Source organism: Gavialis gangeticus, unplaced genomic scaffold, assembly GCF_001723915.1.
Source record: "Gavialis gangeticus isolate Ggan-Ray unplaced genomic scaffold, GavGan_comp1, whole genome shotgun sequence".
Classification (NCBI taxonomy): Eukaryota; Metazoa; Chordata; order Crocodylia; family Gavialidae; genus Gavialis; species Gavialis gangeticus.
The window spans coordinates 15,879,148-15,893,531 of record NW_017729029.1 but is presented as its reverse complement, the minus strand read 5'-3'; the positions used below and the strand labels follow the sequence as shown (position 1 = coordinate 15,893,531).

The following is a 14,384-nucleotide window of genomic DNA, read 5'->3' as shown; positions in this document are numbered from 1 at the left end:
CTTTCATAACAAAAAAAAACTCCCCACCCTTTTTTTTTTTTTTTTTGCAACCAAATCTTGTGACACTCTTTAGAATGGAATATACCCATTTCACAGGTGTGGGTTGAAGTGCTGTGTCCAAATTTTCACAAGAAAATCAACAGAAAGGCTAGCGAGAGAAAAAAGCACAGGAGTCTGGTTGCTCTGCAGATCTCTTTTTGACTAAGATGTTTTCAGATTCAGGTCAGCCTTTGATTTTTCTTTTTTTTTAATTTGATTTCTTTTTCTTTTGTGTGTATATATTCGATTTGATATATGAAGGAGTATTGATAGGGAAATAATTACAATGGCCTTCAAACTCCCTCTCTCTCATTCCTTCCCCAAACCTTAAATCTCACTTCTGGAACACAAGTATTTAGTTAGCTACCCTGAGACCATTTTTCTCCTTCCCCCAACTTTTTCCATATGCTATTTGAATGGATTTATAACGCTTAGGTTTATTGCATCCTTTGCAGTTTCCTGCATATCCCAATATTACCAGAATCTTATTATGCAAATAAAAGACCGTCTCTGCTCTGAACGAGCTAGAAACAACTTTGCTAAGGATCCCTGCCAAAATTGCTTCCACGCCAAACTCTGGTTGGTTATGAATTAGCAAGTATATGAAATAGTCCAGGTTGTTGCACATCTCTGGTTCGCTATTCCTAACCTGTTCTTTTTGGTGTGTGGATCTCAGCACAGCATTGTTTCTCCCTATTTTTAATGACCAACGGACACTAGATACCACTGGCATTGTCTCATAATAGATACCCTGCAACATTTTTGTTGCCTCCCAATGCCACCTTTTCAGTCACAGTCTTTCAGGGTACATACCTATGACAACTGAGAGGTGGCAAGAGTGAAACTCAGACCCAGAGTCTCAGGCAGGCTTGTGGACCCCAAGCTGAAGCATGTGCTGCCGCAGCTAGAATTGCTAGCGGTACCTAAACTTGCTAAATTAAAGCTACTTCACCTATGTCTACACATTTTGCAATCAAAGGTCCTCATAGTGAGGTAGACATCTCCTAGCTCGGTCCCAAGATGAGGGCACCCAGGCCTGCATGCTGTATTTTAAGCACAGGCCTCTGCTCAGAATAGACCTAACCTCTGACTCCTATGGAAGTCACAGTGGGCACGTCTACACGGTATGCTAGAAATGCAGTGGACTAATTCTACTGTCCATTAGTGCGTCACAGTGCAAGCCATGCTAATACACAGTAGAATTAGCCTGCTGCGCTTTAGTGTCACCTAAAAGATGTGCACTGGCTCTACTGGTTTTATAAACAGCACAGTGTTATTTTTGAAGGGGAAAATTTGCTGCGGTTCGGCACTCAGTACTGTAACACTTGCTGGATTTCCGAATGGGAGCCCCAAACTGCAATGGTTTACTTGCGTACTTTATGTGCTGGGAGCAGCACCCACGGAAATTATAGGCTTGTGCACAGAAGGTAAATTTAAGCAAAGCTCACAAACCTCTGCAGGACCGGACCCGAGCTCTGAGAAGGGCCGAACATTGTCAGCATCCAAACCAAATTCTTTCAAAGAGGGCGGCACATCCACTGATGGTGCACACAGGGCTGCATTGGCTCCACATTGCATTGCATTGGCTCTTCGTGCTGGCTTTTCACACTGATGATCCAGGCGCGGTGATTTTTGATGACTTGGAAGCTCAAGTCTTCACATCTTGTGCTGTTGCTATCACCGCACGCAATGGGGTGGTGATCCGAAGCCTACACTCTAACTCCGCATGCCAGGATGAAGAAAAAAAGATCAATCTCAGGTAATGAAAGGCAGGGGAAGGTCAGCTTGAATATTAGAAAAAACTTTCTCACTTGGAAGTTAGTAAAGCACTGGAACAGGTGACCCAGAGAGGTGGTGCAGTCTCCATCCTTGGAGGTTTCTAAGACCCAGGTAGACAAAGCCTTGGCTGGGATGACCTAGTTGGGAAGGGTCCTGCTTTGAGCAGGGGATGGGACTAGCTGACCTCCTGGGGGCCCTTCTCACCCTCATTTTCTGTGATTCTATACCTTTTCTTTAATTAAGACATTTTTCTGGTTTGGGGTGCTGTTGTTAGGTCCTTCCAAAGCCGGTTTCTGGCCAGTCTTACCCTATGCTCCAAGGACTACCATGCAATCACAGGCCATATTTCATCCATAGGTGCCAATCTTGCATTCATTAAATTGTGATGGATTCATCTTCTATATTTGGATTTATTTGGTGGACACCTGTGTTGATGGTGCTCACAGAAAAGTACCCATGTGCTAAGGATAGCTGTAAGCTAAATACCCATGACACGTAGTGTTGTGCTTTGCTTGCTAGCCCACTGCAAGGATCAGGGTGGTTCCTCCAGGTCTGGTTAAGGACTGGTTGAGGGGCTGCCAGCTCAGGTGATGCTAGGGTTAGAAACAAGAGAAACAAGAAGTTCCAGCATTGAATTGGCTTTCACCCATGATAGCTCCTGAATTACTGGGCCCTTGCTGTTACATCATTCGGTCTAAAAAAAAGATCATTATGTTTCTGTAGTTAATTGGGTATGAATTTTTCACACCCTTGATGATGTGGTTAGTTAGCTGCTTGGAAAATGTGGTCCTGACAACGTTATGCTAGTGCCATCTTTCCACCATATCATCATATCCAAATTCCTCTTTATTTTCCAGGTAGCTAATGCAGACGTAGTTCTTTCCATGCAAGAACATCTCTGCATTTCTGCTGATTAGAGATCAAACCCAAGTAGAAGTTCTTGACACTTCATCTTCTTGCTTACTTAAGCCTGGCTGCATTGCAACTGTGATAGATAGCTCCAATTTGCTTAAAGCTATTTTTGCTTTTTGGTTGCAGGGTGGTGGGGAACAGCTCCAGAATACTTTTGCATGTGCGGCTTGCGTGTCATGGCCAGAACTTTTAGGGCAACCAGAGGATTTGCTCAAATCCACAAATAGCCTTTCCCTGTCATTCAATGCTACTGTGAATACACAGTGCACTTCCTCTAAGAATGCTAATATGATCATTCAGTTGTAGGCTTCAGCCCAGAGAAGCAAAATAAGGAAAAAATGGAGTCTCGGTAATATCATCTACATTCGTGCTTATTGAAACCTGTTACACGAGGCTTAAAATCTGCAATAGGATTACTCACCTGAACAGGGGGCATGAACATTGGCGTCTATCAGACGTATGCTGTAGATCAGGAGGCCTCCAGGGCTCTAACCGCAAGGACAGCTGACTTAATATAGGTCATGTGAATAGGTGGAGATGGGCTTATCATTTCCCACTGCGGTCTGTTCAGCCCACGACGTGTTTAATCTGGAGTAAAAATGGAGCGGCCAGATGGGCCCAAATCCTACGTCACCTCTGCATGCAGAAATGACACTTAGACAGCTACATAACTGCAGGTTGGGCACTTTGGTTGCTTGTATTTTAGAGATGGGGAGGAGGAGAAAAACTAATTTAGCACAACTAGCCAAAGGAAGAACTAGCTTCCAGCTTCCCTTTTCTTCACGCGGTGGAGATTTGAACCTCTATTTTCTGTTTCTTAGCCCAGTGCTCTATCTATCACATTGTCTCCAGCCCTCTTTTTGAAGCTGATCCAATGGGCAACTAGGATGGGAACACACGGTTTGCCAGTAGACATGTTAATCAACTGAAGTGCGGTCACATCTCTTACACATGCACCAAGAGAACTGCAGGGCCTGGCTTCTAGTCCCTCCTGGCTTTTTCTGCATTTACTAGTCATGGGATAAAATGGGCAGATATAGCACTGGAGTAACTTCTGTCTAGCTCAGTTCATACACTCCCTCAGGTTTGTTCTTCTCTTCTTAGTCGCACGTATCTTTTATCCTAGTGTCCGTGGCTCCGGCTTCAAGAGAAGGGGCTGGAGAGTGGTTGGACCATAGCATGGGAGTTAGACTACTCATGGTGGTCATGATGGAGCTTGAAAAAAAGGTGTGAATCCTTCCAGCACTACTATTAGTATCCTGGGCTACTAAGCAGAGGCATAGCTATTTTTTTCCAATGAACAGTTACTGGTTGCACGGGGGGTGGGGTGGGCTCTCACTAAAGTTTTGTGTAAAAAGATATACATGCATCTAAATCTTCCCTGGAGCCTGAGTACATCCTAGGCAGGCTCTGCTATGAAGCATAGGGCAAACCTGGCTACATGCTGCACAGATGCCACAAAAGAGAAATTGGATTTAACCTGTAGTGTATAGCCAGGCGATGGTGTGAGTCACTCCACCCTGGGCTGAAGCTACACCTCAAAATAGCTGAGAATAAGTTTACACCTGTGTACCAGCAGCATGTCCAGGCTCCTAAACCAGTGCAAATTACCCCGCACCATCTAGAGGCGAGGCAGTGTGCAAGCTTGGGAAAGCTGGCTGTCTCCACTCCTTCCTTCTGTGTAAAACCTGGGGTAACACTGCCATACTCGCATGCCAGGTGGCCACAGCCTTGCTGCATGTGGTCTGCTTCTGTCACCTCGGCTCTAACTGTGTCCCTTCTCAGTGCCACTGCTGTACATCTGGTCCAAAGACAGGCCTGGAGGACAGACCTTATGAGGAAAGACTAAGGGACCTGGGATTGTTCAACCTGGGGAAGAGAAGCCTGAGGGGGGACTTGGTGGCTATCTATAAGTATGTAAGGGGTGAGAGCTGGGAGAAAAACCATTCACTAGGGCATGCCAAGGGAGGACAAGGAGCAATGGCCATAAACTGTTAAGAGGATGATTTCAGGTTGGATGTAGGAAAGAACTGCTTTATGGTAAGGGGGGCTGGGATCTGGAATAGACTTCCCGAGGAGGGGGTGCAATGCCCACCCTTGGGAGTCACTATTTGAGCTCAGCAGTATTCCTGCCCACAGCAAAGGGTTGGACGCGATCTCTCGAGGTCCCTTCCAGCCCTTCATTTCTATGATTTCTATTATTCTATCTGTGGACATGAGAATATCTTTGGGAGGTGCAATGGACCTCTATGGCAGCCATCAGGGGAGGTGGACCCGTGTAGCTTGTCCCTGCTCTGGGCCCAAAACAGCTGGCTCACTTTGCAGCCTTTAAATGCAGCTCTCTCCTGTGGTGTTTCTCTGGTTGCCAGTGACTGAAACCATCAAGGCAGTACTCCCTTAAACCAGAGGGGGGGGGGGGGGTGCATATGTGTGTGTGTGTGTGTGCGCGCGCGCGCATGCGTGCACACAGGCACACACTTTTCTCGCACTCTCCCTCCCTCCCCCCTCTCTCATTTTATATGTGTGTGTGTGTATCTATATGTGTGTGTGTATATATATATATGGATATATAGATACGCACACACATAAAATGAGGGAGGGAGAGAGAGAAAAATGTGTGCACGCACACACACATATATACACAGTCATGGACATTTCTTTTAAAGTGCACAGGCTGGTGCTATGTGGCATATATGTGTGTGTGTGTGTGTGTGTGTGTGTACACACACACACATATATATATATATACACATATACACACACACACCTATATACACACACACATACTTACATATATAATATATACACACACACACACACACTCTGCTTTGACTCATGAATAGTTTGCCCTTAGGAAGAGCCTGACGCAGGAGAACACATCCCATATGTCAGACCTCCGTTGCAGTGTTTATTACCAGCTGGTGCTCGGTGCTCTCCTAGTAGGATGGAAAGGGCTGCACAAGCACTCCTTTCTTGGCTGCCTTCGCTGACCGGGAGAAAGGCCATCTCTGCTGTGTGACGACCACCCCCCCGTCCATTCCTGTGCATGCTTTGGACCAGTGCACAGACCGTGTAGCCTGGCCACCTGGTCTTCCACAAGCTATTCAGTTACCTGGCTACTGCTGCAGCGGCTAGTCTGGGCTGTCAGAAGCAGCAGAGGCACGGGCTTCATATGGTCCTCTCACCCCTGTGCTGGGACTGCTTTGTGCTGAGACACTTTAGCTCTTGCTCTGAAATCCAGGAGGGAACGCATCGGTGCCCCAACCCGCTCCGAGCCCAGACTTAAGTAAGGACTTCAGGCGGAGTGCTTAATGGCTTGACCATGCATTTCTTCACTCCAGTACAACTAAAAAAAAGCTAAAATAACGTAGCACACATTATGCAGTAGCTAATGCACTGTCGGCTGAACTGTTAAGCATGGGCGCAGCCAGCGATTCCTGTAGGAGGTCATGTTCGTAAAAGTGAAGGATATGCTTATGTATGTAGTTGCAGTAGGACACCAGACCTGTGTCCCCCCACTCCATTAATACCTTTTTGTTATTTTATTTTATTTATTTTTTGTTATTTTTAATCACTGAGGGTGATTGCCCCACTGTTATAGATCTCTTGCCCAGGGCAGCAGCAGTAAAACACAGGCGGCACTGCGGGTACCATTCATAATAAAGGCTTTCCTCACCTCCTGGCCCCATCCTTGCCGTGGGCTAAACAAGGAGGCCGGATGCGTGCTATTCAGCTGAGGGTAATGATAAACAGACAGGCTGCAGTCAGGAAACAGCTTGGCGTTGCTGCTGCCACCACTGAAATTGGGGCTTATTGCAAGGTTACGATGAAAGAGAGAGGAAGGGGGAATGGGGGGGGCAGCTCGCAGGTACAGCTCAGGAGAGCTCCTCTTTTAATGGCATGTGCTGCTGTTTGTGTGCAGCATCACCGCCGCGTTCGTCATCATTGCACCTAGGGAAGAGGCAGGTAAAAAGAGCATCGGGGATGAAGGCCATTGTCCCAGCGTTTGTTTCCATTCCTCTCCCCCTTTCCTCCTCCTGTTGCAGCAGGAGAGCAGCCAGCCTTTGACAGCGAGCGCTGGGTTAGGAAAGCCGGCAGCTCAGTGTGCAGGGAAGGCCCCTGCTCGCCCGAGGCTGCCAAATGCAGCCGCTCCACGGGAGAGCTGCTCGCTCTGGATTCACTCGGCTTTTTAAGGGGGAGACGCACCATGTAAATGCTGCTGTGGTTTCGCTCCTGATCTGAACCTCTGGCCCTGAATGCAGCCAGCCCTTGAGCTGCAAATTACTGTCTGTACGCCGTCATCATCTGGGGGCGCGCTGTCGTTTGCGGCTTGACCGTTCTTAATTGGATGATAGACGTTACATTTTCCTTATCAACAGAGCTCACTATGGACACAGTAATTGGGGGGGGGGGGGAGGCACTGTTTAGAAATCTTCTAAAATACAACGCCTGTCCTTTTCTGAGCATGAAGTGAGTTATCAGTGAATTAAATAGTCGCTGATTAACATGAAGGAAGAAGGAGGCGATTGCTTGCTATATATCCTTTGTTGAAGCAGCTCCAAGTCAGAGCGGGGTTCATATGCTTTTTCCATCTCCTACACGGAGACAGTAGGGCAAAAGCACTATTAAAATACTGCCTCTTCCTCAGAAAGGATGATTTGAGGAACTGGCTCCAGCCATTTCAAGCTGATGACTCATTGAAGCGCAACCTCTAGTTTCCTGTGATTATTTAAAAAAAAAAAAAAAAAAAAAATCCCCCAAATTACTGTCACAATTTATTTCTTGTGATACTATAGACCTGACACCTCACTTCATGCACATGAATGACTCCCCTGCAGCCCCTGGCACTTCATGTACAAGGATGACAAGTGCAATTAAACCTAAGATCTTTATGGAGAATAGGCTGGCATTTTACCATAGCCACGACTACCATAGAGCAACACTGTAGTCATGGGTCCTTTGTAAACCCCTCGCTGTTACTCTAGAGGAAGCGTTTTTGTCAAATCGGGGGGGGGGGTTCTTTTTTTAAACATGAAAAAGCTCACACTACATCTGGCGAAACCTCCTAGAGCTCCATGGTGGGTACCCTCAAAAATGTGAGGGGCCTGGGTGCAATTCCTGGGCATTCAAATCCATGGCAGCCCAAAGAGCAGCCCAGTGAATAGGCTATTTGGGGTGGGTGGTCATGCCCCCAGACTGTGCATCAGCTCCGCTTTGCTTCGACTAACGAACGAGTCTTTCAGCAGGAGCAAATATGCATCAGTGCCCTTGTGATTAGGATGTTCATAAGTAAGGGACAAGCCCAGAGTGCCCGTCTGATGCCTCTTTCTGATGTGCAGCCGGATTGCCCACGTCCTGGGCAAGCCCTTGAGCAACTGAGCTATTGGAGAAAAGGGAGGCACTGCTGTTGCCACACCTGCCCCCTCATCCCCCAGGTTTTAAAAGATGGGTGGGGGGGCTCCTGTTGAGCTGCATGACCCTGGCATGGGCAAGATGCCCCTGGGCCTGCACGGCTGCAGACCCTCAGGCATCTGTAGACCAACGCTGAGGGGCCTGTGGTTTTAGCACCTGCAAGGTGAGTTAGTAGCTGAACTCATTGAGTTAGTAGCCCAAGCATATGGTGAGAGGCAGTATTACAACCAAGGTGCCTGCTTTGTGTTTTAGCCCTAATGTCCTGTAGAGTCAGGCCATTGTAAATGAAGGTAAGGCTTCCTCTTTGGCTGATGGCACCTGGCCTGGGCTTGGTGTTGCAGACTGGGTCTCTTCTAGCTAGGATAAGCTTCAAGCACAGACAGGCTGGAATAGGCAAGTGCTAATGAAAGGTTGTATGTAAATAATTGAGACTCAATGAGGGAGCTGCCCTAAACTACCTGACCAGCAGTTGGTTGGTCGAGACCCTCTACTTTCCGTGCCCTGGCTTCGAAGTTTTAATAGGCATTTCTCTTTTAGCACCTTGGGGTGAGATCGTCCCAAGGGACTTGGCCATGGTGACACTCAACGTTGCCCCACACACATTTGAGACAGGCATGTCCGATGCGTGAGCTCCCACTACTTGAAATGGGACAACTGCACGTGCAGTGGCTTAGCTGCCGAATTCAGAGGATCCTGATGAGAGACCAGGGCTTGTGATTCCCTGCATGTCCCCAGGGATATCCTGCAACCCGAGCTACAGCCTCATATTTGGGCTTGTTTGCTCTCCTTCCAGCCATGTCCGTCTCGCGTTGCTTGCTACCTAATGTCAATAGGCCCAGCCCAGCCCAGCCCAGCCTGTAGCTTGGGGGTCTGGGAGCTCTGTTAGGAGAGGTGGGCTCGAACTACCTGCCCACAAGCCCTGTTCCCCACTTCCTGGGCTCTAACCAGATCTTCCAGCCGTGTTTTCAGACAGAAAAGGCTGCAAGGGCTGAACTCCCTGCTGTCGGTACACATTGGCAACCCTTGAGTATGGGGCCACTCTGGGTGTGGGCTCAGCCAGGGTAGCAGCATCCCTGGGCACAAACTGAAGCTGAGCAGTAGGTACTTATGCTGGTTGTGTGGTGCTGAGGGACTCCTGGCTCCCTACATGGGTTTAAGCAGGGTTTTCATCAGGGACAGAGGCTGCCCAGCTTCTCTGCAAATACCCTGGTTTATCGAGCCAGCGATGGCCCACGGATCAAGAACTCTTCATTGAAAGCTTACTCATTGTTTCCCAAGATTTTGTTATCCTGCCTCGAGTTGTTCCCGGCGCCATTTCACAGGTTGCAAATGATCTTACGCTTGTTAAGATTTCTAGGGCTACCGTTCCCTAATTGGAGCCCCAAGGGTTGTCAGATATGTCCTTTAACTGTCGAGGATCGAGTGATCATGCATGAACTGATGTGCGCTTCAGCACCACAGATACTGATGTGCGACTCTCTTACAGGAACATTTTACCCCCGAATGCAAGTTCAAAGAATCAGTATTTGAAAACTACTATGTGACATACTCTTCAATGATCTACAGACAGCAACAGTCTGGCAGGGGTTGGTACCTGGGTCTTAACAAAGAAGGCGAAATCATGAAAGGAAACCACGTGAAGAAAAACAAACCTGCCGCACACTTTCTTCCCAAACCATTAAAAGGTAAAGATTTTTCCTTTTCCCTCAGTTTCCATGAGCTAACATTTTATTGCACCAAAAATATTGAATTGCCACAAGTATCTATTTTAAGGGTTGAACCATTTGCGTAAAGGAAATATTGCATCCCTTAACCAACCATTAATGTTACCAGGTCTGGGGTGGAGTAGATTTGACTGCTTCCTCTGCTGTGTGATTCGCTTCGTGCCTCCAGCTATATGTTAACTCTCGTGCCTATAGCTCCCAGTGCAGCAATTACATTTAATGAAGATTTCAGCTGGAAGGTCCTAACCGCTGGCCCACTAATGACCAGTAAATCTGTGAATTGCATTAATTGTTTTGTTTCATGGAGCTTAGGAAGAGGGCTGATTTTGGCTTGTGTGCATTAGTTATCATTCTCTGTCTACTGCTGTTGAATACTATACACAATGTACGGGGGGAGACAGATGATGCTTTGCAGAGAAGCTAGGTTTACTTAAGTAACCTGCTAAGGTGAGTAACTTATTGGAAACCAGAGAGGATCTCTCCAAGAAGCATTACCAGATGGATGTATATGCCATTTCTACACTAACTTTGCAGCCTGTGTTTAGAACCATGTTTTCACCCACTGCACCTCAAAAAACCAAGGCGCAATAAGTGCACCCATTTCGCCTCAAAAAACCAAGGTGCAATAAGTGCACCCATTGCACCTCAAAAAACCAAAGTTCAATAAGTGCACCCACTGCACCTCAAAAAATCAAGCCTGGTTGTGCATGTAAATGGGGGAAATAGGAAAGTTAAAGGTCCATTTTCTCATTTGCTTGTCTAGACCATTTGTGCAAATGGAGGACCAGGTCACCATAGATCAGCAGGCTCTCACCGAAGTCAGCAGGGCTCTGCTGATTTACAGAAGCGGAGGGTCAAGGCCACTGAGTAGTTAAACAAGTATTAAACAAGTATTTTAGCTGGTGCATCAGTTGTTCCCATCTCTAAAATGTTACTGTGTGAACCTTTGAAATGCTCTTTGCATAAGTCAGTCAAGTGTTGGCAAATGCAAAAAGAACCTCTTGAGCGCATGCATCCAGGTAATGAACACATTTCTGTTACAAAACCTCTGTTATTCATTACTTTCTAGATGCCATTTGGAGCTATAGATTTCCACATACCCTAGCACAAATTATATGTCAACTGTGCTGACGTGCTGCTTTCTCTTTCTGCTTTTCAGTGGCCATGTACAAAGAACCTTCTCTCCACGATCTCACAGAGTTTTCAAGATCTGGGAGCGGGACCCCGACAAAAAGCAGAAGTGTTTCGGGAGTGTTAAACGGGGGTAAATCCATGAGCCAAAACGAATCGACGTAGCCAGGTTCAGGCAAGCCAAGTGCTCTATCAAAGGAACCTTACCTCGGGATGCAGTTGAATTCTTACTAGCAGTCTTTCATCCAAAAGTTCAGTCGTCAGGACAAGCCACCGAACTTGCATAGATCACTTGTTTTATCAGCCATTAGATCTTCTGGTTGTCAAAGGATATATCCCAATAATGTAGAAGATGCTTGTGCATATCATGAGGCACTTGAATAGCCAGCAAAACATACCTGCGGAATAACTCTCGGAGGAGAATTGTCCAGCTCTCTCTTTCTCTCTCTCTCTCTCTTTCTCTCTCTATGCTTTGTGGAAAACTAAACAAAAAATAAACATTTCGCAGCATTCACTGCTGATAAGAATTTGCTTTCCAACTAAGGAAAAAAAAAAAAAGACCACTTTTGCTCTTCAAAGGAAATTTTAATGCTTATATGTTTTATAGGGGCAAACAAAAATAATGTAAACACTGTTGTTTTCTTGGCTTACCGTTTTATATCTAAGGCTTGATAAAAATGTATCCTTTAATTTGGAATAGTGCAACTTTCTGCGTTCTGAACTCCAATGGGTCTTTAAAGCTGTATCTTTCAAAACATAATCAATTCAGGGTTGGAACTGAGAGTCGGTGTCTCAGCCTCAAGCTAACAGTGTTCTTGTGATTTTAAACACAACGAAATATAAAATTTTTATAGATTTGTAGTATTCTGGTCAAGTTCTTGTGCTGACCCCAGTCTGTAGGAATTGAATTGTTTTGTTAACCCGAGTCAGTGGAAGATAACACAAAGGGAGAAGATTATCCCCCAACATAGATTTCTCTTAATTCCATTTTGTGTGTCATGTTAAACTATTGTCGTGGCTTCTTTTCTAAAGACAGAAACTGTGGAATTAAGGTGACTTAATTTTTTTACGAGAACCGTCTTATTTGTAAAAGTCCTTCTTTCACTGTAATGGGCACGTGAATATTGTGTAGGAGGAAGCGTTAGGATCGGTTACCCCTAAACAACGTATACTTATACATGCTATTGGGAAGAAAAAAAAAAATGTTTAAAAAATTTAGTTAGGTTTCCATTTAGGTCATCGTATCTGTTGCATGGGAGAAAGTTGGAATATGGGCCTAGAGTTGCATGACATGTAAGATTTTGTGCGTTAATCATCGTTGGATTCTGTGCTCCAAAACTGACATCGTTCTGTGCAAGCAGGTTTCTGCCTTGTGCAAGAGTTGTTTATTATTTGTTGTATACACACCCATGCACTGAATAAACTATTTATATTAAGATGTACTTTTTAAAAAAGTTTGCTGATTTATTATGTGATGGAGATCCTCAATTTTGCTGGGGGAGGAGGGGAGGAAGATGAGATGTGCACATGATGAGTGTTATGACATGTTTTATGTTGAATGTTAAGTATTTTTAAGTATCCTTTTATGCGAGGGGGTTTGCCTCTGTAAAGCCAAGCCTTATCAAGTGCTTCCACTTGGGACATTTTCTGGAGCCATTCTTTTCTATCCAGCCAAAACTGCAAACTAATTAGCGGTGCATCACCCCATAAGCTCCCCTGCTGGACTCTCCCCAGATGGCTGTGTTTGGGCCCCACCATATAAGCCCCATATCCTTTTAGCTTCCCTGGCTTGCAGAAGACTCTTGCTTCTCTGGCCCATTTCTTTGGTGCACAGTATTTGCAAACCCAAGTCTATTCAAATGCCAATGAGTCTAGAGAGGCCGCCCACCCAACACAGATGTGGTTACAGTCTCACACAAATACTGCCCATTCCCAACAAGTGTCTCCCGCGAGAATTTAACTCCTTGAGGGCTGCTGATGTGCTACTCAAGATTAAAGCAAGATGTATTAATACTTCAGACCTATCAGTCATACATATCAATAATCTCTCTCACCTTCTCCCCACTCAGGAACCCTAATACTAGTCAGGATGAACTACGGCAGCCCCCTGAAAACTAGGGACATGGGGTGAAAATACGGGGGTATAACATTTCAGGGACATGCTTCTGGATTTTTGGTTTCAAAGCAAATAAAGTTGACCGCTTTGGGGGAGTTGTATATTGCTTCTCATTGATTTCTCTATCAAATTTACTCAGGTGCATGCAAATACCGCATCGGTTTGAGGTCCAGCCACCTACTCATCCATTTCTGGCTGTATTTTGGCTACGTTTATGTCCTCCCTGCACCTGGGAAAAACACTCCACTGGCTTTTGGGGGACTCAGCTTTTTACTCCCCCTTCTTGAAGTGTCCCCCTAGTTTCTATCACTGACATCAGCATCTGACTGCGTTCAATAGACCAACCACCAGCGGTTCAGCTGCTGGGGCTTTGGGGCAGCCATGGACTAAAAATCTTGCAAGTGAAGAGGCAAATTTGGAAGCAGAGAGAGAGGAGGAAGAATTTTCTCAGAGGTGACAGCTGACAGGACAAGGAGCAGTGGGCTCAAGCTGCAGCAAGAAAAGTTTAGGTTGGATATTAGGAAGAATTTTCCCACTGGGAGGGTGGTGAAGCACTGGAACAAGTCACCCAGAGAGGTGGCGCAAGCTCCATCCTTGGAAGTTTTTAAGACCCAGCTAGGCAAAGCCTTGGCCAGGATGATGTAGCTGGGGCTGGTCCTGCTTGGAGCAGGGGGTTGGACTAGATGTGACCTCCAACCCTTGTTTTTTTATAAGTCTACGACAATGAGAACTTGGCAGCTTCAGATAGAAATTGAGGACTGCCGCTAAATTACCTGGGAAGCTCCCTCCACTGAGGACTTGCTCCCTACTATGCAGTTTGGCTTATCCAGACAAAGCTTCCTCAGTTGTTTGAGAGCTGCTCCTTGCCCATGCCGATCGGTCTATAAAACATGCTTATAAGAGCCATCCAAGCCTAGTCACGTAAGGCTCTCCCCTGCAGAATAAGCAGCTGTGTGCTAAGCACTGAAAACTGGAGTTACGGTTCAGTTCCTCCTCGAAGTCAGTGGGAGCTGGGTGCCCAACCTGCTTAGCCATTTTGGCAACTCCCAAAGGACCTCTCTGCAAAGAGATGCTTTTGCAAACCTGGCCTGAAAAAGCAATACGCTGACCTGTAATGCATGTAAAGGACAAAAGGTGTCTGCCTCCCCAAACCACACAGCCTTCTCATTGTCTTTTAAAAGGCACAGTCCAGCCCTCTGTACTAGGAAGCCTGTCTCACACTACCTGAGGACTAAAGGCCCAGTTGCATCTAACAGCACATCATACTGGTG

The 14,384-nt window shown here is 46.2% G+C and overlaps 1 protein-coding gene across 5 annotated transcripts in view; it reads left to right on the top strand.

Moving 5' to 3' along the window:
* FGF13 (fibroblast growth factor 13) overlaps positions 1-12,439 on the top strand; it is a 511,145-nt gene extending 498,706 nt beyond the window's left edge. For all 5 annotated transcript variants that reach the window (XM_019521340.1, XM_019521337.1, XM_019521341.1 and 2 more), the window contains 2 exons: positions 9,629-9,827; positions 11,026-12,439. In XM_019521340.1, coding sequence (XP_019376885.1) covers positions 9,629-9,827; positions 11,026-11,162 — 336 coding nt within the window. In that variant the 3' untranslated portion in view covers positions 11,163-12,439. The remainder of the gene's footprint in view (positions 1-9,628; positions 9,828-11,025) is intronic.
* Positions 12,440-14,384: the final 1,945 nt, after the last annotated feature.